At 50.3% G+C, this 23,171-nt stretch overlaps 2 protein-coding genes across 5 annotated transcripts in view; one reads left to right on the top strand and one right to left on the bottom strand.

The window, feature by feature from the left end:
- Positions 1–2,340: 2,340 nt before the first annotated feature.
- On the top strand, positions 2,341–11,950 carry TRIM45 (tripartite motif containing 45). 3 transcript variants are annotated; one of them, XM_062192050.1, is made up of 7 exons: positions 2,341–3,152; positions 4,728–5,461; positions 6,757–6,886; positions 7,475–7,589; positions 9,985–10,111; positions 11,014–11,081; positions 11,450–11,538. In XM_062192050.1, exons 1-6 carry the CDS (start codon positions 2,641–2,643, stop codon positions 11,034–11,036), a joined length of 1,641 nt encoding a protein of 546 aa, XP_062048034.1. In that variant the 5' UTR covers positions 2,341–2,640; the 3' UTR covers positions 11,037–11,081; positions 11,450–11,538. The 3 variants fall into 3 exon arrangements, with proteins under 3 accessions (XP_062048034.1, XP_062048035.1, XP_062048033.1); XM_062192051.1 differs by lacking the exon at positions 11,450–11,538 and adding an exon at positions 11,258–11,441; XM_062192049.1 differs by lacking the exon at positions 11,014–11,081 and having other exon boundaries at positions 11,450–11,950.
- A 7,177-nt stretch (positions 11,951–19,127) lies between these two features.
- The window catches only part of TTF2 (transcription termination factor 2), a 45,453-nt gene continuing 41,409 nt past the window's right edge, over positions 19,128–23,171 (bottom strand). The window contains exon 23 of one of the 2 annotated variants that reach the window (XM_062192048.1): positions 19,128–20,452. In XM_062192048.1, coding sequence (XP_062048032.1) covers positions 20,308–20,452 — 145 coding nt within the window. In that variant the 3' untranslated portion in view covers positions 19,128–20,307. The remainder of the gene's footprint in view (positions 20,453–23,171) is intronic. The other variant, XM_062192047.1, reaches the window with a different exon arrangement.

Raw genomic sequence — 23,171 nt, 5'->3', positions numbered from 1 at the left:
CACACAGTGAGAGTGCTGTTTTGGGCAGGGTAGTGGTGAGAGCCTCCACAGTCAGCTGGTCAAAAGGGAGCAGGGCGAAGGGAAGATCTGTGTGCCCCTGCAGGGCTCGGGCACACTTCCTGATAGAATGTTAGTCGAGGACTCACTGAAAACATAGAAGAGTTTTGAGGAGGCGAGAGAGGTTGGGATTAAAGAAGGAAGATCTTGAGTGTCCAACCCTGGAAGAGAACACTAGCAGTGAGGTTGGTCAGGAGGTGTGAAGACTCAGATCCTGAAGCAGCAAGCTGAGGGAGTCCTCCAGGCAACCTTCTCTTTCCACTCCACTAAAGGCAGCTGCGGAGTGTGCCAGGGATGGGATGCTTAAGAAGCCGAGAAAGGGAAGTGCAGCCGTCGCGGAGGTAGAACTGCAGACACGACATCCCAGACTGTGTTCAAGTCTCAGACAGGCTTCACGGGCTGGTCACCAGACCTCTCTGATTTCCTCCAAGTTGTGAGGAGTAAATGAGATAAGGCACATGTAAATTATAAAGCACTTCTTAATGAGAGAAGTGGGAACACCTATCACAGGCAATGCGATACTGCATGAAAAAGAGATGAAGCGCAGCGCAGCCTGGCACCAGAGAGGGTGGGGGTGAAGTTCAGCAAGAATAAATAGCAAACCAGGCCCAGCGTGTGACTCACTCCAACATGCTGGAGCGGAGACAGAGCAGGTCCTGAGGACAAGCGTGGAGAAGGAAGACAGGCTGCAGAGATCTAGGTAAGGAGTGTTTTAAGGCCTTTGTAGCCATGCCTACATTTGGAAATTACACGTAATGTTCATATAAAAGCGGCATTTGACTCGTTGAGAGGTTGTATTTTTGAAATAGCCACCCTTCGATTGTTTCACTTAATAGTTCTCATGTTTTACGGGGTCAACCTCTGCCCCGCCCCTTCTGTTTCTCAAAGGCTCCAGGCACTATGCCCGAAGCGGGTCATGAGGGCATCAGCTGAACAGCTGCCCGCTGCAAAGCCGGGCGACACCGCGGTTCTCCAGGCAGGCTTAAGCCGCTGGGGACCCCAAGCCGAAGGTGAGGAGCCAGCCAGTTACCGTTTTTGGAGTTTTGGAGATACAGGTCTCAGATCCCAGGCGTAGCAAAGCCCCGACTTGGCCGAATCGAGAGACTCCCGGTCAGGGCACTTCGCAAAGACGACAAAATTAGAAAGCTAAGGGTGCCAGACGGGTTCATGTCCCAATTAGCCCGTGAGCCCACAAAGTGGACATCATCCTCCAACCACCCCATTGTGACCGCTCAGGCGGCCTCCTTGACTGACGGGTAAAGTCGGCTCCAAATCTGCTCTGCTGGCCGGCTTCTGTTACACACAACTGCAGGATGCAGGATTCTGGGTGGCACACAGTTCACCCCTTGGACCAACTGCACTTTTCCCAAGTGGGTGAAACCAAAGCTCCAGTCCAGGGGATGCAGGTCGAGCTCCTCGGGCTGTTCAAAGGTTTCCCTAACTCGTGCCCAGAACCAGGCCACGGGAGTTTCTGTGACCCGCACGCTAGGCCGGAGGGATTCTTGAACTAAAACTCCGAGGCCACGCGGGAACTCCGCAGCTGAGAAACACCCGTGACCAGGCCGCCAGAAAAGCAGCTCCTACAACTCCCAGCAAGCCCCGGGCTGAGCACGTCCAAGGGCGACTGACAGCGCCACGGACCAATGGGAGAGTGCAGTCTGCCTTCTCGGGGCCAATCCAGAGGCGGAAAGATGGCCGTGCGTGTGGTGTACCTGCGCGGCTACTTCGACGGGCCTGAGCCCTCTCTGGTCGCCTCAGAGCTAGAGAGAGGGACAGTCCCTGTGAAATGGTGACGCTGGCTACACTATGTCGTTCACTCCCTGCCTCTCTCTTTAACTTCCCCTTTCGCCGCCCCGAGCTCTTTGGCCGCCCAGCCTCAGGCCCTTCGCTTGGTCCCTTCCCTCGGCGTGAGCGGACAGGCGAGAATGTGGAATTTCCAAAACTTACTGGCTGCTGCTCGCGTCACTCTGGAGGATGGCGGGGCCCCGAGCGGCGAGGGCCGCCCCTCTCGGACGGTGATTGGACTCGCCGGACTAGACGGGGCTGGGATTGGTGGGACGAGGGCAGCGCTTCCCCGGGCATCCTGGGCCGAGGGCCCGAGACACAGTTGGCCCCGGAGGAGCCGGCGGGGACTGGTGGCCCGGTCGCCCGCCGCGCGCCCTCCACGGAGGGCAGGAGCCGGAGGGCTCCCTACCTCACTGCGCGCTGGCGGGGGTGGCGCTTGTCGCGTGTGGGGCGCGGGGCCATTGGGGCGGGAGGGCGGGCGGGCGATGCAGGGGTCGAGGAGCTGGCAGCGCCACTGGCCTGAGGCTTAGAGCTGGAAGCGCATCTGGGGAAGGAGGGCTTGGGCGGCCGAGAAGGGCTTGGGCGGGTCTGGTATGGGATGCCGTGGAAAGGAGGGGGCCGTACCACAGATCCTGCCGAGATCTGTGGGTGGGTCCTTTGAGGAAGCCTCCTCCCGTGTGCCCTTTTATTTGCCAACGAGAGCGTCCCCATGGTCTCTGTTCAAGTTCTGGAAGTTTTCTCATTGGGTGGGCTTCCTCAGCTGCTACTCCGTTTTAGAACTGCCCAGGGCTGTTTCTGATGCTAGGCACAAACGTGGGGACTATGTCAGAACACGGGAAGCCACCGATGGGCTTGGTGCGCAAACTTCCCAGCGGGACTGCACTTGGGGGCTCGGGCAAGACCCACTGCCCTTCGTGCTTGGCGCTTTTCAAAGCCCCCAGGCTCTTGCCTTGTTTGCACACGGTCTGCACCCAGTGTCTGGAGCAGTTGGAACCCTTCTCGGTAGTGGATATCCGAGGGGGAGACTCCGACAGCAGCTCTGAGGGGTCCATGTTCCAGGAACTCAAGCCGCGCAGTGTGCAGCCGCAGACTGGCATCCTCTGTCCGGTATGTGATGCCCAGGTGGACCTGCCCGTGGGTGGAGTGAAGGCTTTAACCCTAGACCACCTGGCCATGAATGATGTGATGCTGGAGAGCCTGCGTGGGGAAGGCCAGGGCCTGGTGTGTGACCTGTGCAGCGACAGGGAGGTGGAGAAGAGGTGTCAGACCTGCAAAGCCAACCTCTGCCACTTCTGCTGCCAGGCTCATAGGTAAAGATGGGATCCCCTACCGGGTGTGGCTTAGGGCAGAGTGCAAAGAGGTGCGGATACAGAGATCCCTTGGTGAGCAGATGGAGAGGAAAGCTTTCTCAGCTACAGTCGAACGTCAACCAACAGCATACAACGCGATAGCAAACACTTGAGAACACGTTACTCCCTCAGCCGCGTAGAATATCTGTAGAAATAATGGCCATAATAGCTTGCATAGTCCTAAAGCGCTCACGGATGCCTTCAGTCATCAGCCGTTTGTGTAGTGAACAATTGTGGTGGGAGCTGGAAAAACAGGAGGAGGAACAGTCTCTTAGGTCTGCCCTTGTCTCATCTGATTATTGCAACTCTTACAGAAAGGCAGGCACTATTTTTATTCCCGGTTATTAATTGAGGAAACAAGCTCTGTATGTTACGTGATTTGCCAGGTTCCCACAGAGCTGGTATTCAGTGTGAAACAGAACCGAGTCTCACATCCAGATCTCCGACTGTTCTGTGCTGCCCTGTTGGTATAGGGCTGACTGGCAGGCCTCGCCGCAGCCTGCACTATGCCCTAGTTACTGTGGAGCCTGGTAAGTGGGCTGGTTGGTGTTAATCGGAAGGCGCAGATTATGTCTTTTATTATACTTAGTGAATAATTATGAGAGGGATCATTCTTTGTCCTTTCTTTTTCCACCCCTGCCCCCCTCCCATTCCAGGACATCAGATTATAAAATGACCAAGGGTTTAGGATTAGCCTAAAATAGTTTTTAAGTGCTGACTTCCATTTGTTTTCTGGCCTCACCAACAGAACAAATAAATAGTCTTCACTCTATTTTTAACTTGTAATTATGTGATAGTCCCTGTCACGGCCTTGCTTCGAGCTGAGCAGCTGCCCCATTTTCTCTGCAGCCATTTCTCTGGTGCCTGGATAGGCCTATGAGCCTCCAGTTGATAAGAAATTAACGGAGACACTGCACTGTCGCTGCGGTTCTGTAGGAACTTCTCTGAATCTCTGGAGGCCTCCAGAAAAGGGAACTGAAAGAGAGCGCTCATTCAGCCGACCGTTGAGTTCACTTTCTAATACTGCTAACGACTGGAGGGCCCTTCTAGCCCGCTGATTTGGGTGGTAGAGTTACTGGTCTAAGGAAATGCTTCGTTACATTCTTAGATGACGGCTGATGGCACTTTCCTGTTGGGACCAGCTAGCTGCTTTTTAATTGCTGGGGTTATTGCTATGCCATCTGGCACAGTTTCCATCTCCCGGTGCTGGTTTTCCATCGTGCTGTCTGCTCTAGCCTGCTGTAGGGAGCAGGCTGTAGCTCATGTCTAAACTTGCCAAATTAACTCTGGGGAGGGTCTCGGGATGTATTTAGTCTGAGTGTCGCAAATTTTGCAAAGATGTTGTCCCAAGGCAGCCCTAGTCCACTTTCACATAAATATTGTCCCCACTGTATACCCAAGGAATGGATAGCAGAGAGCCTCATGCAGTTAGAGATTAGGGGAAGGAATTGAATTCAGATTCGTTTAACTCCACAGCCTAACGCCTCCCGCTGAACCTATTCCGTAATTTCCTTTTCTGACTTTGCTTGCCCGCAGGCGGCAGAAGAAAACAAGCTCCCACACCATGGTGGATCTGAAGGACCTGAAAGGCTCCAGCGGGGTTGGGAGGCCCATCCCGTGCGCCACCCACCCTGCCGAGGAGCTGAGGCTGTTCTGTGAGCTCTGTGACCAGCCGGTGTGCCGGGACTGCGTGGTGGGGGAGCACCGAGAGCACCCCTGTGACTTCACCAGCAACGTCATCCAGAAGCACGGCCACTCCGTACGGCAGCTTCTCAGAGGCACCCAGCCCCACATGGAGGCCCTGGAGGAAGCGCTGGCCCAGATCAGAGGCCTCAGCAGCGCCCTCCAGGAGCGGGTAGAGGCCGTGGCAGCTGATGTCCGGGCCTTCTCCGAGGGCTACATCAAGGCCATCGAGGAGCACCGGGATAAGCTGCTGAAGCAGCTGGATGACATCCGGGTCCAGAAGGAGAACTCGCTGCAGCTGCAGAAGGCACAGCTGGAGCAGCTGCTGGCAGATATGCGGACTGGAGTGGAGTTCACCGAGCACTTGCTAGCCAGTGGCTCGGACTTGGAGGTCCTCATCACCAAGGGCGTGGTGGTAGAACGGCTCAGGAAGCTGAACAAAGTCGAGTATAGCGCCCGGCCCGGAGTGAATGATAAGATCTGCTTCTCTCCTCAGGAGAAAGCAGGCCAGTGCCGTGGCTACGAAGTTTATGGGGCCATTAATACCAAAGAGGTTGATCCAGCCAAATGTGTTCTTCAGGGAGAAGGTAGGAGGGCCTTTCCCACTGGCACAGAGAGGGGCAGGGGGCCGGGGCCTGGTGTATAAAGAATTATCAGTTGTTCCTCTAAGGCCTTCGCCTAGCTAGGAAGTACTCGTCTACTGGCCAGTGTGCCAAGGGAGAGAGACATGCTGGCCTAAAGGACGTGAACCTGCCCCATGCTGCCACCTTGCCTGTTTCTTTCTGGTTTGTTCTGGTCTGAGGACAGTCAGTAGTCACTCACTCAGTGCAATGGGGGGCTTGACCCTTTCCCACTTCAGGGAAGCAGTAACCACCAGGGAACCCAAGGATCATGCTTTGTTTCTATCAGGTGACGGAGCTGAGATGGTGCCCACAGGAGGTAACCGCATTGGCTAGGGCAGGGAGAATCTTGCCTGCTCAGAGGGGAGTGTGGCAGGCCCTGGGTTGCTTGGATCAAGTTCTGAAGGGGCTTTCAGAAGAATGAGGCAGACAAGATGATGTTTCCTTCTTTATGCTGCTTTTGATTCATACAAACCTCCCATCGTTGGCATTTAAAAGGATATGGTAGGTGTTTCATTCAGTAGGGAAGGCCAGTGTTCTCTTCCTAATGCAAGCATGCTATTCAGATGTGTGTTTCCTGAATCAGTCCTGGTGAGAAGAGTCACCTAGGCTCTCGCACAGGAATTCTTAACAGTTTGCAGGTCATGTATCCCTTTGAGAATGATGTCTCCCCAGAAACACCCACTACCATGGACATACAGTTTCAGGAGAGTCTTAGACCCTCCGTAAACCTCTCTGTAGACCTCGTGGTGGTCCATGAGCCATAAATTAAGGAACCTTACTTCATTGGAATGCTCAGTAAGAGTCCATGGCTATTGGATATTACCCCAACACCTTGGCGTGAGCTGCAGAGTTGGGGAGTATCTCACGGCAGCCAGGGTCCCAGCTGGTCTGCTGAACCCCTGCCTGTTCCAGCAAGATCCAGAGCTGGGAGAGGGCAGCTTTGGGGCAGCCTATCTACAGGTTTTCTTCTCTGTATCTAGGCAAGTTCCGAGTATTTGCAAGGCTGCCTTGTGGCTGACGGTAAGGTCTAGGATCCTGTGCGATCCAAGAGCAGCTACTGGCTGAGAGATGACCAGACTTACGGGGCGGGATTCCCAAGAGGCAGGCAGAGGGGAAGAGAGAAGAAAGGCAGCTGGGTGGCAGCAGTCAACACGAAGCACAACCCTTTGTTCTGAAGAAAAACAGCGAAGCCTTCTGGTCCGGGGATGTGGGCACTGCAGTTTGCCTTCACGGTGAGGACAAGTGTTTGTCATTTGCAGATCTCCACAGAGCCCGAGAGAAACAGACAGCCTCTTTCACCCTGCTGTGTAAGGACTCTGCAGGAGAGAGCATGGGCAGGGGAGGAGACGACATTCATGTCGCCGTTGTCCCGAAGGATAAGAAAGACAGGTGCGTATTACACAGGTGTCATGGGTCACCAACAGTGTGGACACTGGCAGCAGGAGATACAACTACAGTGGTTCATCTTACCTTGCTGTGATGCCCGACTGGACCAAATGGGTTGTCCTGTGTGGGTTTTGTGTCTGTGTTCTGTTCTCTCCGAGAGGAGTCTGCCCTTCTGATTGTGTTCACCCCAAGTGTGGATCAGACTAAAAAAACCCTCTGTCAGGCTGAATGATGGCCTCAAAATCCATCCCTCCCTTGCTACTGCATTGTGCCAGGAGCATATCTGTATTCCTCTGCATTTGGAGTAAGGAGAAGGAATGACAAAAAACAAGAGGGTACACCTGAGACCCCTGAAAAGCACACAGTGACGTTCTCAGGGAATTCATCTGAACGTCAGACTAAATTAGAACTTACACTACTTACTTACTATTATAAAATTAACTTCAGAGGCACGGGGAAGAAGCGGCCTGTTTGAGGGACATTCAGCATTAATGTTGAATGAGATGGTGTAGCGTTGACCTCCTAAGACAGCAGGGAACTGACGTAGCCCTAGAGGAGTGAGTGGTGTTTTGTATTCTTACCTCCGAGCAGTGCAGTCAGAACGGTGGTCCAGGATAACAAGGACGGAACATACTACGTCTCCTACACCCCCAAGGAGCCTGGCCTGTACACCGTGTGGGTCTGTGTCAAAGAGCAGCACGTGCAGGTGAGTAACCCCCACGCATGCGCTGCCGCCGTCCTTTCTCCCCAGCCCACCTGGGCTCTTTGTCTTAGGACCTGGAAATTTTATCATGGGGTCAGCTGCAAACAGATTGAATAGGATTCTCTTCCTTATGCAGCCTCTTCACTATAGAAATGGCCCGGGTCTTGCTACGCTTTTTTCTTGTTAGAGGATGCCGGTGACAGTAAGAACTCTTTCTGTTTTACTTCTTGGTAATCACGTTTCAACTTTATAGTTCTCTCGTTGGTTTATTGGAATTCTTAACTTGGAGAAGATGCTCTGATCTGAGGTTGCAGTCTGTCAGCAGACAACTGTGCACATCCAAGAAATAAAATCCGGCTCAGCATCTCCCAGTCCTGGTCAGACTGCGACTGGACGTGAACTTCCTGGAACACAGTGGGGAGGGTTGTGCCCCCTCCTATCCACTGACCAGTCGTCTGTCTACCTAACCACATGATTCTGCACTCTGTGTTACGGATATACTTATGTTACCATGGTTACTGTGCCACCTCCACAGACCAGTGTCACTTTCTGGTTTGGAGGTGAAGGTTTGAGAATCGGGTAATACATGAGCAGCAGTGTTTCTCTGCTGACACTGGAAGTCCACACTGACAGGGTAGGATGGTAGCATACCACATCGCTGTGTGTTTGGCTGACGGCCTGTGCCCTGGGAGGACGCACACTCAGTAGCCATTTATTGCTGGGTGGCAACGTCAGCAACAGCAACAAGTTGCACTAGTTCTTTGCATTTTCCTCAAAACCACTCAGGTTTAGTCCAACTTTCACAACCCTTAGCAAAATCGGAATTGGAACCCATTTCTTTGAACTCCAAGTTTTTTTTTTTTTTTTTTTTTTAAATGGGTTGTAAACTCTTTAAAAGGAGGGGAAATTTAACACAGGAAAAGTTTCTAAAGCTCTGGGCCAGGGGCGAGGAACTCCTGGCCCACAGGCTGAATAAGGGCCACGAACTCACATGGTCTGGCCCTGCCAAGGCAGTCACATGTGGGACTTGAAATTCAGTGAATGTATAGCAGGCTCATTTAAGTTGATCATTTAGTATGGTCTGAGAATGATGTTGTAAATACCCTAGTGGCCCTTGGCAGAAAGAAGGTGCCTCATCCCTGCTAGGCTGTTTACTCTGTGTGTTCACAAACTACGTGGTTGTCACGCCGTGCTGGGCACATTATAACCCTTAGGAAATAGTTTTTGTTTAACACAGGATGGAGACTGGAGAAGGAGTTACCCTGAAGGGAAGGAGGCAAATGAAAGAGCACTAACCTGAGAAATACTGGCCGTACAAACCCAACCTTTCTCCCTTCCACGTGACCTCACGGCCCCAGATTGAGAGGATGGGGAAACGGACGTGTCAAGTCCCGGATCGGGGCGGAAAGAGAAGCCAGCTCAGTATGTGAGGAGAGGAGCCACAGCCTGCGAAATTGAAGAAAGGACCACAGGCTGTCCTCACTCCCTGGTCACAATATTCTACTCATAGTGCCTGAGATTCCTCAAAATTGAAATTGAGAACCGGGGAGTCCAGTGTCAGTCACATCAAAAGCACAAATTGAGATGACTGGTGTATCCCAGGGTCCACATGCTGTCACTTCATGCAAGGCTAGGGTGAGGCAGAATCCATTAAAGAGAAGGGTTAACCCGACTGTGATACGGGCTTCGGCTCTGCTGCCGTCCTGCCAGCACAAGCCCCAGCCGAGACAGATGTCACTGCGAGTGCAGCCTCCCTCTGTGTGATCAGCTGCCCGTGCCCAGCTGCATGGGGGGATTTGTGGCTCTGCCGAGTGGTTAGCATCTGCAGTGAAAGGCACGATCGGAGTGCTGCACAGATTCCTTGGTTCTTTTTGGGTTTTTGTCTGTTTTCTAAGATTATTTATTTGAAAGGCAGAGTTACAGGGAGAGAGCGATCAGGCTTCCACCCACTCGTTCACTCCCCGAATGGCTGCAATGGCTGAGACTGGACCAGGCTGAAACCAGGAGCCAGGAATTCCATCCTGGTCTCCCACATGGGTGGTAGGGACCCAAGTACTTGAGCCATCATCTGCTACTCTCCCAGGCATTAGCAGGGAGCTGGATTCTAAGTGGAGCAGCTGGGACTCAAACAGCACTCTGATAGGATATGCCCGTGTCCCAAGCAGCGACTTAACTTGCTGCAGCAGAGCGCTGGCCCCACTCCGTGGTTCTTTCACTGCATATTTATCTGCCCCCACCCAGCTGAGCAGAGGTCTTCTTGGTCTTCTAATCTCTCTCCTGCTGTCCTTGTGCCTCCAAGGGAAGGCCTTGGACTTAGACTGTTTAGCCCATGGTGATGCTCAGCAAATCCTGTTGACTCATACGGTGCTGTTCTTTGCTCTCGGTCCGACCGCTGAAGGGCTCCCCATTCACTGTGACGGTGAGGAGGAAGCACCGCCCACACCCAGGTGTATTTCATTGCTGTACCTTCTGCTCCAGTGGAGGACAGAAAACGGCTCACTGTGCCTGTGGCGGGACCATGCCAGGTAAGGACAGTCATTACCCTCTGGGCGCTGGGAACCAGGTGGCAGCTCCTCCACTACCACCCGCCGTGAGGTTGACGATGTCTAGAATGTCTCTAGGAAGTAGAGGCTGTGTATACAGAGGTACCACTGCTCTAAAGTTCCACTAAGCTCCTCTGTTCTAAATGGAAGTGGCCGGCCTCGCAGAATTCTAAACGCAGCTGGGACTGGGGAGTGGATAACAAACCAAGTGAACCAGGTCTGGTTCTTCTGGTGGGAGAGGAGGGAAAGGAGGCCAGCCCAGCCCAGGCAAGAGATGTAATTATTAAAAAAAAAAAAAAAAAAAAAAAAAAAAAAGTTTAGGTCTGAGGCTGGCACTGTGGCATAGTAGGTTAAGCCTCTGCCTGTGGCACTGGCATCCCATAAGGACCCTAGTTCAGGTCCCAGCTGTTCCACTTCTGATCCAGCTCCCTGCTAATGGCCAGGGAAAGCAGTGGAAGATGGCCCAAGTGCTTGGGCCCCTGCACCCACATGGGAGATCCAGAGGAAGCTCCTGGCTCTGGGCTTCAGATTGGCACAGCTCTGGCCGTTGAGGCCATCTGGGGAGTGAACCAGTAGATGGAGGATCTCTCGATCTCTCCCTCTCTCTCTGTAACTCTGCCTTTCAAATAAATAAATCTTTTTTTTTTTAAAATGAAGTCTAGCATGGGGGGCATATTATAAAATAGGTTCTTGTACACTTCAGTCCCCCCCCCCCTTTTCCACCAGTCTCCTTTTTTTCTTCAAACATTTTACAGTTCAAGTTCAAAATAATTCATCTTTTTCTGTTGGCAAATTTTTCTTTCAAGATTTATTTATTTATGTGAAAATCAGAGTTACAGAGAGAGGAGAGACAGAGGTCTCCCATCCACTGGTTCTCTCCCCAAATGGCTGCAGTGGCGAGAGCTGAGCCAGGGTGAAGCCAGGAACTGGGAGCTTGATCCGGATCTCTCACGTGAGTACAGGGGTCCAAGCATTTGTGCCATTTGCTGCTGCTTTCCCACACGTATTAGCAGGAAACTGGATTGGAAGTGGAGCAGCTGGGACTCAGATCGGTGCTCACATGGGCTGCTGGCACCACAGGCAGCAGCTTAGCCCGCTGCACCACAACACAGGCCCTGCGTTTTACAGCTGTTCTAGAACTTTGGCTGTCGTCGTCATGATGAGAGCCCCGGGAGAAGAGGAGTCAGATGGCTTGTTCCTCGTCAGGTTTATCTTCTTCATTCTCAGGGCTCCACATGCTGCCAGGAGGTTTAACATCCATGGTAACTGCTGGGCTCTGTTCCAATGGTTGTTTTTCTCTCCGTTCTTTGCATCACGCAGGTGGCTACCAAGGCTGTGGCCACGGACACAGAGGCCACCCAGGTCGTCCCCACTGGTCATGCTGTGGAAAGTTTGCTGAGAAGTCCGAGTGCTCGTGCGCAGGTGGGCAGACCGCACCGAGGGGTCTGCTCAGGACCGTGGCGCTCTGACAGCCCCCTGGCTGTGGACTCAGAGCTGCAGCGGTGTGAATTGTTTATCAGAGGGGCCCCAGGCCTTGATTACTTCCGAAGAGACAGAAAATTAAAAACAGAGTGCCTTATCGTACAGTAGAGTCCAAGTGCTTTTTTGTGAGTTACTCACTGCTTGTTTTGTGGACGGTTGCGAGCCAAAGACCTTTCTCTTGAAGGGTCGGTTATTCTGAACCACAAGAGTCTCCTGTTTTGTACGAGTGTGGGGGTATCTGTGCCTTTGGAATTTAGAGATCATGGTGTGTGTGTGTGTGTGTGTGTGTGTCGGGGGGAGGGGACTCAGTTTCCTAACTTCTGGTACATTAGGACTTTTTTATTGCCTGAGCTACATATTAGCTATTTTCTCTCAGAGAATAAAATCTTTGATTCTGTGCGCTTCTTGTTAGTACCCTTGCAGTGGCGTGACTGGTACATTTTGTGAACTTCCCAAGCGATTTTGCTGTTTCAGTGGGCGTCCCCTCTTCCCTCTCTACGCGGCGCTCACCCCTACCCTGAGCCTTGGAAGATTACTATTTGGTCAAGGGCATACACGTAGGAACTTAATAAAGGTGACGGTGTTGAAGTAGAACCCCGTCCATTTACTGCAGTTCTGGTCATGCCAGGCAATCTAGATCTGCAGTCTCTTTATTTATCACAGAGTACTCTTTGTTTTTGTCTGTATGAGGGGATTTCAAAAAGCTCATGGAAAATGAGATTAAACAATTATTTTGGTGCAAAAAAAATTTGGAAATTCGTGCATACTCCTAGGTTGGAATGTCAGAGCTTTGAAGCTCATAGCGTACCTTCTTAGCTGCTAGAGAACGCTGGGGAGAGGCATGGTGTGGCGCCTCAGCCCTGCCAGCACCTTCAGTGTTATGTGTTCTTTTGGGACTCTATTTCTTATACAGAAATAAACTCAGCATGTATTAAATATAATTATTAAAATCTCCATTGTAAGGTTCCTTAGGAAGTGAGCAGCTCATGTTGAGCTGGGTCAGGCAAAGGGAGTGAAGTAATTAGGTGCTGTCCGATCGTGGTGGAGTAATTTCCTCCTTGAGGCCCACAGTGTGGGCACATTGCAGCCGGACGTTCCAGGGTCCTCCCTACATTCTTACCCTTTTCTGGAAACATTTCCGTAAGCCCCTTTCTCTAACCAAAATCTGACCTTCCCACGAGACACTGCTGCCCCGTCAGCCTCCAAATGATTAGCCTTTGCTCCGGCACACTCCTGAGTCACTGAGCCCGGAGGCCATCAGTGCTTCTCAGTCAGCATTGCTTCTGCTCTCGTGGGAGACTTGGTTGCCACTGCTGGGGCAAGGTGCTGCACGTGGGTAGGTCAGGGTGCTGCTGAACATTTCACAGTGCTCAGGACAGCTTCCCCAAACGGAACCATTAAGTCCAAAAGGTCAGTTGAGGAAACCCATTCTAGATCATTATCTCTACTTTCTAAAAATGGACTGTCTAGAGGCTCATGTCTTTAAACTATATAACTTACTATGGCTTCCTGATTCAGCTATCTGTAGAGCCCCAAACGACCCCCCGCAATCCCTGAAGAGCATGGCACCTAGCTGGCCATCTGCAGTTCTGTTCCTTGTCAGTCTTGGGATAATTGCAGTTACACGGGATTCTTGGCCTTGTGGCCAGTTCCCCATGTTTTTTGCTTTACTGTAGCCATGTAACCACAGCCTAGACCTTAGTTCCAGCTGCACCCTCTGCACAGGTTCAGTTTTGAGCATCCTATAATCACAGCCTCCCATCCTCCCAGCTTGCCCCCTGTAACATCCTGACTTTACCAATACTGTCTCCTTAGACCTCACAACGCGGTGACGCCACTGCCTTCTCATTGTTCCCCTCACCTCCCTCACATCCTTTTCTCTATTTTTCCCAGCTTTGATTCAAAAATCACTATTATCACTCTCTTGGGGATAGTCCCCTTCTGTCATTCCTGCCTGGCAAAACGCCAACCCAGATTAGCTGCAGCTCTCCATGTAGCCCCAGGGAGTGACCCTGCACAAGAACACAGTACCTGCTGACTTGTCTCACCTGAAATATATGGCCTAATTTCAGTGGACTTTTAGCCTTGCCCAAAGGCCTGACGTCTCATTAGTCCATTTACTCTCCCACTCTCCTAAACAGTCATTTCATACTTCTTCTCCTCAATCCAATTTCAAACCCAACTCTCCTGTCCACTTAAGACCTTGCTTCATATTCCACCAAGAAAATAAAAGGATTCAGAAGACAATTTTCCTGCCCTCCTAAATTCTACCAGTCTGCCTGTGTTCCTATGAAAAGCCAACTTCTACACTGTATACTAGATTCCATTCTGGGAACACTGCTCCAGTGCGCCCTGCTACCTCCGCACACTGCAGTGCCCACTTCAGAAAATAAACATGATGGGGGCTGGCGCTGTGGCTTAGCAGGTTAAGCTTCCACCTGCAGGACCAGCATCCCATATAGGCACGGTTCAAGTCCCAGCTGCTCCACTACTTTTTTTTTTTTTTAAGATTTTTATTTATTTATTTATGTTGACAGGCAGTGTTAGACAGTAAGAGAGAGAGACAGAGAGAAAGGTCTTCCTTTTCCATTGGTTCACCCCACAAGTGGCCACTACGGCCAGCACGTTGGTGGCCGGTGTGCTGTGCTGATCTGAAGCCAGGAACCAGTTGCTTCCTCCTGGTCTCCCATGCAGGTGCAGTGCCCAAGAACTTGGGCCATCCTTCACTGCACTCCCGGGCCAAAGCAGAGAGCTGGACTAGAAGAGGGGCAACCAGGACTAGAACCCGGGGTGCCAGCACCGCAGGCGGATTAGCCTATTGAGCCGTGGCACCAGCCTATTTATTTATTGAGAGGTAGAGTTACAGACAGTGAGAGGAGAGACAGAGAGAAAGGTCTTCCTTCCGTTGGTTCACCCCCTAAATCACTGCAACAGTCAGAGCTGCGCCGATCCAAAGCCAGGAGCCAGGAGCTTCTTCCAGGCCTCCCATGTGGGTGCAAGGGCCCAAGGACTTGGACCATCTTCTACTGCTTTCCCAGACTATAGCAGAGAGCTGGACTGCAAATGGAGCAGCCAGGACTAGAACCAGCACCCATATGGGATGCTGGTGCCACAGGTGGAGAATTATCCTGCACCGCGGTGCCAGCCCCAGCTGCTCCACTTCTGATCCAGCTCCCTGCCAATGTGCCTGGGAAAGCAGTGGAAGATGGCCCAAGTGCTTGGGGCCCTGCAACCACATGGGAGACCCAGAAGAAGCTCCTGGTTCCTGGCCATTACAGCCATTTGGAGAGTAAACCAGAGGATGGAAGACCTCTCTCTCTCTGCCTCTCAAATAAATAAATCTTTAAAAAAAGAAACATTCTACAAGAATTCTATCTTAAAAGAAAAAAAACGCAAATTTCCCTTGATTTTTGCATTGGTCTTCATAGGCCCCATAACCACACCACAGACTGCGGAGCTTAATCCACAGTTCTGGAATCTGGAAGTCCGCGTGGAAGGTGCTGGCGGGGATGTGTCTGGTGAGGCCTCGCTCCTTGGCTTGCAGGCGGCAGCCTTCCTCTGAGTCCTCACGTGGCCTTTCCCCACGTGCCTGTGCTCCTGGTCTCTGTTCCTCTTTTACAAGGACACCAGTCCCTATGGATAAGGGCCCCACCCTGACGACCCTATTTAATTATTTCCTTAAAGGCCCTGTCTCTAAAAGCAGTCACACCGGCGATTAGGGCTCTAACCTATGAATTTTGGGGAAAATAATCCAGTCGCTAACAAATTTACATCTCCTTTAGCAACCTCTCAGTGCTTCCTTTGTAAAAACACCTCAAAAGAAGTGTTCGCCACCTTCACTTTTCCTCCTTATCTTCTTTCCTGGATCTAATCATCAGTCTCTCATGCCCAGATGTACACTACGACAGCCCTTGTCAAGGTGACCAGTGGAGTCCAGTCACAGCATGCACAGGCCAGCTGTCCTGTTGCCAGCCTTCATACACCTGGTAGCCTTCCCTTCCAGGAAACATTTCCCTCACCCGGTTTATGCAGCGTCACTCTTCTCAATTCTCCTCTCATTGGCTGTTGGGATCGCCTTGATAATCTGACTTTACAAACCACACTTCCCTTCTCCCAACACCCCAGTAATTGTCGCTTACCCAAAGACCACTTGGGAGACAAGCTAGGCCTTCTCGTAAACCTTTTGGGTAAGTTGAATGCCCCTGAGGGACCAGCCTTGCATCTCCCCATTACCTCAGACATCCAGGGAACTGCTTGCCATGAAGAGCTGCTGGTATTACATCATCTTCCCATGCATCTTTTAATGAACCTGATTTCAGAACAGGCTGAAAAAACCTCACTATTTACATTCAGTTGTTTCAGTAACCGGACAACACTACTCTGGAAAACTTGCATAACACATCTAGTGTCTGGCTAATGCCTTAGCCTTTAAGCAGTAGTAGGGGTACCGCTTCTGTTAAGATCTGAAGTTCCAGGGAGCGGGGCAGGGACGCTGCCACTCCTTGGCCCGCACAAAGGAGTGGCTTCAACTGCCCTGCCAGCTGAGAGATCAGTGTGATTGATCTACAGGACCCAAGGCTGCATGGTGAGGAAGGCGGAACTAGAGGATTTAGGAATTGTCTCAAAGGTGTGCCTCGGCAATCACCTTTGAGTTCTGATGTAAGTATGTCTCTGGTGTAACAGGTAAGAAAAAAGAGGCACAGGTTAGAGCATCAGTCCCCTGGGATGTTCTAATGGGATAAACACCATCAGCCATCTTGGATGATGAACACACACGCAAACCTGTCAGTCCACGTGCTCTCTGATCTCCACAATATGGCTGGCGCTCAGCTTTGCCCAAGGACGCACACCTGGGTGTTAGGTTTGATTGCATTAAGAGGTGGTTTTGATGAAGTGAGTGTTAAGTAGATGCAGAATATGGGAAAAGGCACTGCACTCTGCCTTGTTGGCTCCTACTTACTGATTTCAGTTTAGCACTTCCGCAAAGACCTCTGGTGCCTAGGACACACCCGTCTGTCAGCTCTGGCTCCACAAACCCTCCATCGTAGCACTTGTCACCACCCTGCCTCAAAGCCTTCCGTAGCTATTTTATTCCTGCCTGTCTTGCCAACCAGCCACGAGGCCTCAGGAGCACAGGACCGGGCTGGGTTTTGCCCCAGGGCCCAACAGTCCCTGGCACGGAGTAAATAGTCTTTATATATTTTGGAACTATTGTGTGAATAATTAAGCAACAGAAATGGGATTCTCGCCCTCCTTCCTTCCTTCCTTTCATACATGATGTGCCTACAGCCAGATTTAGCAAGAACTCAAGATAGCAAACACATTGCATGGCTACGTACCCATCTCCCAGTTCCACCCCTAGCGGCTGGGCTGTTTTCAGCCCCATCTTCATTCTGAAACTACTGATTCCTGCAGTACTTTGCGCTGTAACTGACCCTGATCTCATCTTCATTTATGAAAACATTTTAACCCGGGTTATAAGCCCAAGAATTCTGTTTCTGTTATTATTTTTATGTCTGCAGGTTTGCTCTTTAGTTATTTCTGCCTTTTCCAAGGGCTAGAGGCTACACGACAAATGCTAGTACCACATCCCACCTTGTAAACCCAAGTCTCTCAAGGTCTTATGGTGGACAGCAAGATGTCAGGCCACACCGAGGGGGCACTGGTGTCCCCATGGTTACCCTATCAGTGCTGGACCTGGCCTCACCTCCCAGCTATACGCCGCTTCACTGAGCAGGAGGGAATCAGAAAGAAGAAACAGCCCTATCAAATCGCCATGCATGATCACTAAGGAAAAGGGTCCCACAGAAACATAATAATTCTTCGTACTGCTACTCCTAATGACTGCCTGGCAGTAAGAGTCCCGATGGCGTCTCTGAAGGGCTCCTGGATTCCCAGCCGTGGCACGCACCATGCTCTCGTTTGAGCAAGACAGCTAAAGCAGAGCCAGACTCTAAACCTTCCGAGAAGGTAACTGTCACACAGGAACCCAGGAGGCTTGTGGTTTGGTGAGGGAGGTTCGCCACCTGGTTCTTCAAGCTGCGCTCGTGTTGCTGCCTCATCCTCTTATTCCCGGACTTTGTCCTCAGCAGTAACACTGGGACCTGCACGGCCCTTTACAGCTCAGAATCCTCGTATCATCCACGCTCATCTGGTGAGGCAGGCAGGCAGCAGTGGTACCACATGAGGAAAGCGGGCTGGTGCTGCAGGGCTCGGTGCAGCACGTCGGTGAGGGCGCTGCACCGGGAGGCTGGCCGTGACTAGGGTGGAAGACCCTCCGTGTCACAGCCAGACCCTCAGAAACTGCCCCACACTGACTAGAGAGAACACGAGCCTGAGACGCACACCAGAATGCCGCTTCTGTGCATTCGTAATGAGACGCCTCCATCTCAGGACCGGGACCCAAGAAGACACTTTCAGTATATTCTACCCTTCTGGGACAGGGGTGCTGACTTCCTCCGCATCCACATCACATCGACAGCCTCTCACCTGCTCAAGACAATAATTATATGGCTCTGCCAACTTACAATCAGAACAAAATTAGAGACATGGTTTAAGACACCTCTAGCAATCTGCCTTCCTAGAGGTTACATTTGTCAACGGGCTGAGTATCTGGAAATTGTAGGTTGTGGGCTATAATTCCTGTACCGTTCCAAACCCAAAGCCAGAATATTGGAACCTGAGAGTTAAGACTTCCTCTCCCCTAAACAGTGCTTTGGAACGGACACAGATAATGGTCATCTCACTTACTTCTGATTGACATTACTAATCCATATCTATGTGGTCAACCAGGCTACAGTAGGCACACGTGCTGTGGAATATGAGATAGGAGGCTGTCTGAAAAGTTCATGGAAAAGCAGAGTTATTTTGGCACAAAAGAATTTTGCAATCGGTGCAGTTTTTTTCATAATACATGTTTTCCAGGAACTTTTGAAGACCCACACAGCCTACAGATGGAAGGCCTGAGATGCCCAAGGAATCTGTAACTAGCCTAATCTTGTACAGTCAGCAAATGGCTGAGAGGGTTTGTACATTCTTCCTGGCTAGGAGCCACTGCTTCTGAGGTGACTCTATGTCGTGTTGGTCTAACAGCGTGATTTAAGAGGGCAACTGTACTTTCTTCACCTCCTGATTTTATCAGGGTCCATGCTGTAGCTGCTGAGTTCTGAAAAGAATGCCCCTTACAAATGAGGAAACCGAGCTGTGGAAGAGTTCACGATTCTTTCAAGGTTACAGCCCCAGAACTTGAATTAGATCTCAGCTCTAGACCAGAACTGTCTCCACATGGCAGTCTCCTTCCTGTTGTAAGCCTGCTCATCTTGTCCTCAGGGGAATCTCTGCTTACACAGGCCCCAGTGCCTCCCTCAGTCCACGCTGTGACTGGGCTAACTCAGGGTTTCTCTCCGAAACCAAATGAAAGGAGGAAATATTTCTACCGAGGAAGAATTATGATTCTTTTTTTTTCTTAAAAGATATATTTACTTGAACGGTAGAATTGTAGGGCAGGAGGAGGGGAGACAGAGAGAGGAAAAGAGAAGGCTTCCATCCACTGGTTTACTCCCCAAATGGCCACAACAGGCAAGACCTGGAAGGCAGCCTAGAGGCTAACTAGGACAGTAACGTGGAAGACGGCAGTGACCACTGGGAGACGGAGTCATTAAGTAGCCAGGAGGAAAAGGAAATGGGGTGAACATATGGCACTGTCTTTGCTGCCTGGTCAAAGACATTTATTAAATCCTATCAATGATAATACAAACACTAAAGGATACAATGGTATAACTACTAAACAATACAATGAAATGCTGAAAATACTAAATGAAATGATACTAAATTCTACAAATACTGTAAATTTGTAACAATACTGTAAAAATTATACAAATATTAAATTGTATGATACAAATATTACATATGAAATACTCAATGGTGCAATGATACCAAATGACACAAATGCTAAATGACACAGTGATAATCAATACTAAGTGGCACACACACTGATATCAAGATGATACATTACTAAATGACACACTGATCCCGGATGATACAATTATGCTCAACATCTGTCTATATGTGAGGGGACTTCAGAAAGTTCAGAGAAATGTATATTATGAAAAAGTATGCAGATTTCAAAATATTTTTGCAACAAAATAAACATCTTTTATGAATTCCATATTCCATGAGCTTTCTGAAGTACCCTCATGCAAAGCACAGCCAGTTCAGCCTGAGAGAGCTGCACAGGAACAGCCAGCTGGCCACAGCGATCCACGCTGCCCATTCACCAGGAGATGGTTCTGGGGGCAGTGTCCTGGGCAAGCTGAAAGAGATGGGCGGAGGCTGTGTTAGAGCAGGTAACAACGGCGGCTCTCCCAACAGCTGAGGAAAAGGAAATGGGATGCTCTGGTCTCCACCGGACCTTATATACATTTCTGCCAGTGGTTTCCAAAATGACCCAACTCCAAAGTGCTTTTTACTACCTTAAAAACCGACTGGTTCCCATGCAGTTCATTAAACATGTTGATTGATTAGCCAATAGGGTACCCTCAGTTCTAGGGATAAGATTATGCCTCATTTTGAGGAGGGGGTAAGGCCTGAAGGTGAATGGGCTGCCAAGAACAGCACTCAAGGATCATGGTTAGGTGGCCAGTCCCAGATCCCAACACAAGCCAGCAACAGCATTGTTATGTGCCCTGAAAACAAGGTTAGATGCCAAAAAGGACTTTGAGGTCCGCCAAGGTGAGCTTGGTGACAGATTCTGCAGATCCTGATAGAACCTGTTTGGCCAAATCCTTCTTTTTCTCTTGGAGCTGCAAGATCTTCTCTTCCACTGTTCCCTCACACACGAATCTACAAAACAAACAATGGTTTTGTTTTGTAAACTAACAAAAACCCAAAGCAGCATATCTAATATCATCCAGGCTTCTATTATGCTTTAGTTTGTAAATGAGCTTACTTCAAGTTTTCTAGGTAAGAATGTCATGTTTTGGGGGCCAGCGCTGTGGCATAGTGGGTAAAGCCACCGCCTGCAGCGCCAGCATCGCATTATGCGCGCTGGTTCGAGACCCAGCTGCTTCACTTCCGAGCCAGCTCTCTGCTATGGCCTGGGAAAGCAGTAGAAGATGGCCCAAGTCCTTGGGCCCCTGCACCCACGTGGGAGACTGGGAAGAAGCTCCTGGCTCCTGGCTTCGGATCGGCGCAGCTCCAGCCATTGTGGCCAATTGGGGAGTGAACCAGTGTATGGAAGACCTCTCTCTCTCTCTCTGCCTCTCTTTCTCTGTGTAACTCTGGCTTTCGAATAAATAAAATAAATATTTTTAAAGAAAGAATGCCATGTTTAGGGGATCCAAATAACCTTGATTAAACACATGTCCACTTAATGGACTCAGACTGACTTTTAATTTCTTTCTTTCTTTCCTTCTCTCATTCTTAGACTTATTTACTTATTTGAAAGTCAGAGTTCCAGAGAGAGGGGAAGTGACAAAGAGAGATCTGTCATCTGCTTGTTCACTACCCAGATGGCCACAACAGCCAGGGCTGGGCCAGGCCAAAGCCAGGAGCCAGAAGCTTCATCAGGGTCTCCTACATGGGTGACAGGGCCCAAACACTTGGGTCATCTTCCACTGCTTTTTTCCAGACCATTAACAGAGAGCTGGATCAGAAGTGTAGCAGTCAGGACACAAACCAGCATCACAGGCGGCTTTACCTGCTACATCATAACGCTGGCCCCTTAATTTCTTTCTAAAATTAATTAATAAAATCCAAATATGCAAAAGCAAAGAGATCCAGTTTTCTTTCTTTTTTTTTTCTTTTTCTTTTTTTTTTTGACAGGCAGAGTGGACAGTGAGAGAGAGAGAGAGCGACAGAGAGAAAGGTCTTCCTTTTTGCCGTTGGTTCACCCTCCAATGGCCGCCGCATCTCGCTGATCCGAAGCCAGGAGCCAGGTGCTTCTCCTGGTCTCCCATGCGGGTGCAGGGCCCAAGCACTTGGGCCATCCTCCACTGCCTTCCCGGGCCATAGCAGAGAGCTGGCCTGGAAGAGGGGCAACCAGGACAGAACCCGGCACCCCAACCGGGACTAGAACCTGGTGTGCCGGCGCCGCAAGGCGGAGGATTGGCCTATTGAGCCGCGGCGCCGGCCGAGATGCAGTTTTCACATAAGCTCTATTTGATAGGCCAAGGCCTCAAAGGTTACCAAGTTTCTGCTAGGTATGTGCACGCTGGTTTTAAGAACAGTGTCTAATTTCTTGGCTGTTTCATACTGAAAACAGGGTTTTCAAATGAAGAAGATGCCACTGTTGTCATTCTTTCAATCATTTACCAAGTACTGATTAAGTACTCGGTATTTATCATGTACCGTGAGAGGTGTGAGACTAGAGAGATGAATGGTTTTGCTCTGAAGACAGACATGAGAATTAAACAAGAATAATATGATCTGGTTAGCGTGATAACAGAAGTATGTCCAACGTTCAAATGAAGGGAAAAGAAATCTGCCCAAGGCAGTCAGGGAAGGCTCCGTTACAGAGTAAAGGGTTAACTCTTAATGTGTGACTTGTAGGATGAGCAAAGGTTTTCCAGAAGGAAGACTGGGAGGGGAACACGGAGTGCTGTGCATGCCATCTCAGACACGCAGAGTTTATCCTAGAGCGAGAGCCACTGAAGAAGGTGAAGAGTGGGATGACAGGAGTCACTACAGCTGGAGAAAGGAGGTGGCAGTGGGGAGGGGATGGCTATCAGGAACACTTAGAAAATACAGTGAATAGGTCTGGCATGTGAAAAGTGAGAAAGACGCAGGATCTAGTTTCTGGCTAGGAACAGGGATACTATTCCTAACAACAAGAAATCCAGAAGAACGTGCAGACTCAAGGTGTTAGGAGGAAAGAAGCAATTTCTGTTTGAGTCTCTGGAACATGTAATTGTACTTGCTACATAGTGGTGCTCAATAGGTATGAGTCTTAGGAGCTGAACCCATGAATGAGTGAATGAGTAATTGATGAGACCGTGGGCACTCGGAGTCAGATATTTGGCAGAGATCTGTGTATCCATATCTGAAGTTTAGGAGTCCTTGGAACTGGAGATACAGATTTTGGACTTATTGGAGTTGACAGTTTTTAAGGGAAGGGCACGCAGAATGAGCCGAGGTGAAGGCGGGAAAGCTAACATAGTCACCGTATTTGCAAATTTTGGGGTCTCCAGTCTCCCTTTACAAGAGCAGTTTCAGTGGAGCCACAGTGAAGACTGGGAGTGCATGGGAGATACACGAGTACAGACAGGAGGTGATTTCCAGTTCTCCAGGAACCTTGGTCATGAAAAGGAAGAAGGAAGAGAGGGCCATCGAGAGAGTGGACCACAGCACTGCAGCAGGTTTTGTTGTTGATTTAAAGACAGGAGGGTCTCAGAGGAAGGGTCTGCACAATAGCCAGCACTATAACCAGCTCCCCAAAAACGTCAGCGTCGTAACACAGACAGACTGAGGGAGTGTCCTGGATCGAGGGGACAGAGTCATGACCACTGCACACGCACATCTGGACTTTCAATTGCTGTGACTGTGAAGGACATCTCCGGGCCTG

Source organism: Lepus europaeus, chromosome 5 (assembly GCF_033115175.1).
Source record: "Lepus europaeus isolate LE1 chromosome 5, mLepTim1.pri, whole genome shotgun sequence".
Classification (NCBI taxonomy): Eukaryota; Metazoa; Chordata; class Mammalia; order Lagomorpha; family Leporidae; genus Lepus; species Lepus europaeus.
The sequence above is the reverse complement of the archived record's forward strand: the minus strand, read 5'-3'. Positions and strand labels throughout refer to the sequence as shown.

What these genes read in the sequence shown, in the direction of transcription:
- TRIM45 (XM_062192049.1), top strand. Translation starts at nt 2,641, where the DNA reads ATGCTAGGCACAAACGTGGGGACTATGTCAGAACACGGGAAGCCACCG. An exon ending in ATGTGTTCTTCAGGGAGAAG is followed by an intron (nt 5,462 to 6,756) that starts GTAGGAGGGCCT and finishes TGTCATTTGCAG; the next exon opens with ATCTCCACAGAGCCCGAGAG. An exon ending in TCAAAGAGCAGCACGTGCAG is followed by an intron (nt 7,590 to 9,984) that starts GTGAGTAACCCC and finishes CGACCGCTGAAG; the next exon opens with GGCTCCCCATTCACTGTGAC.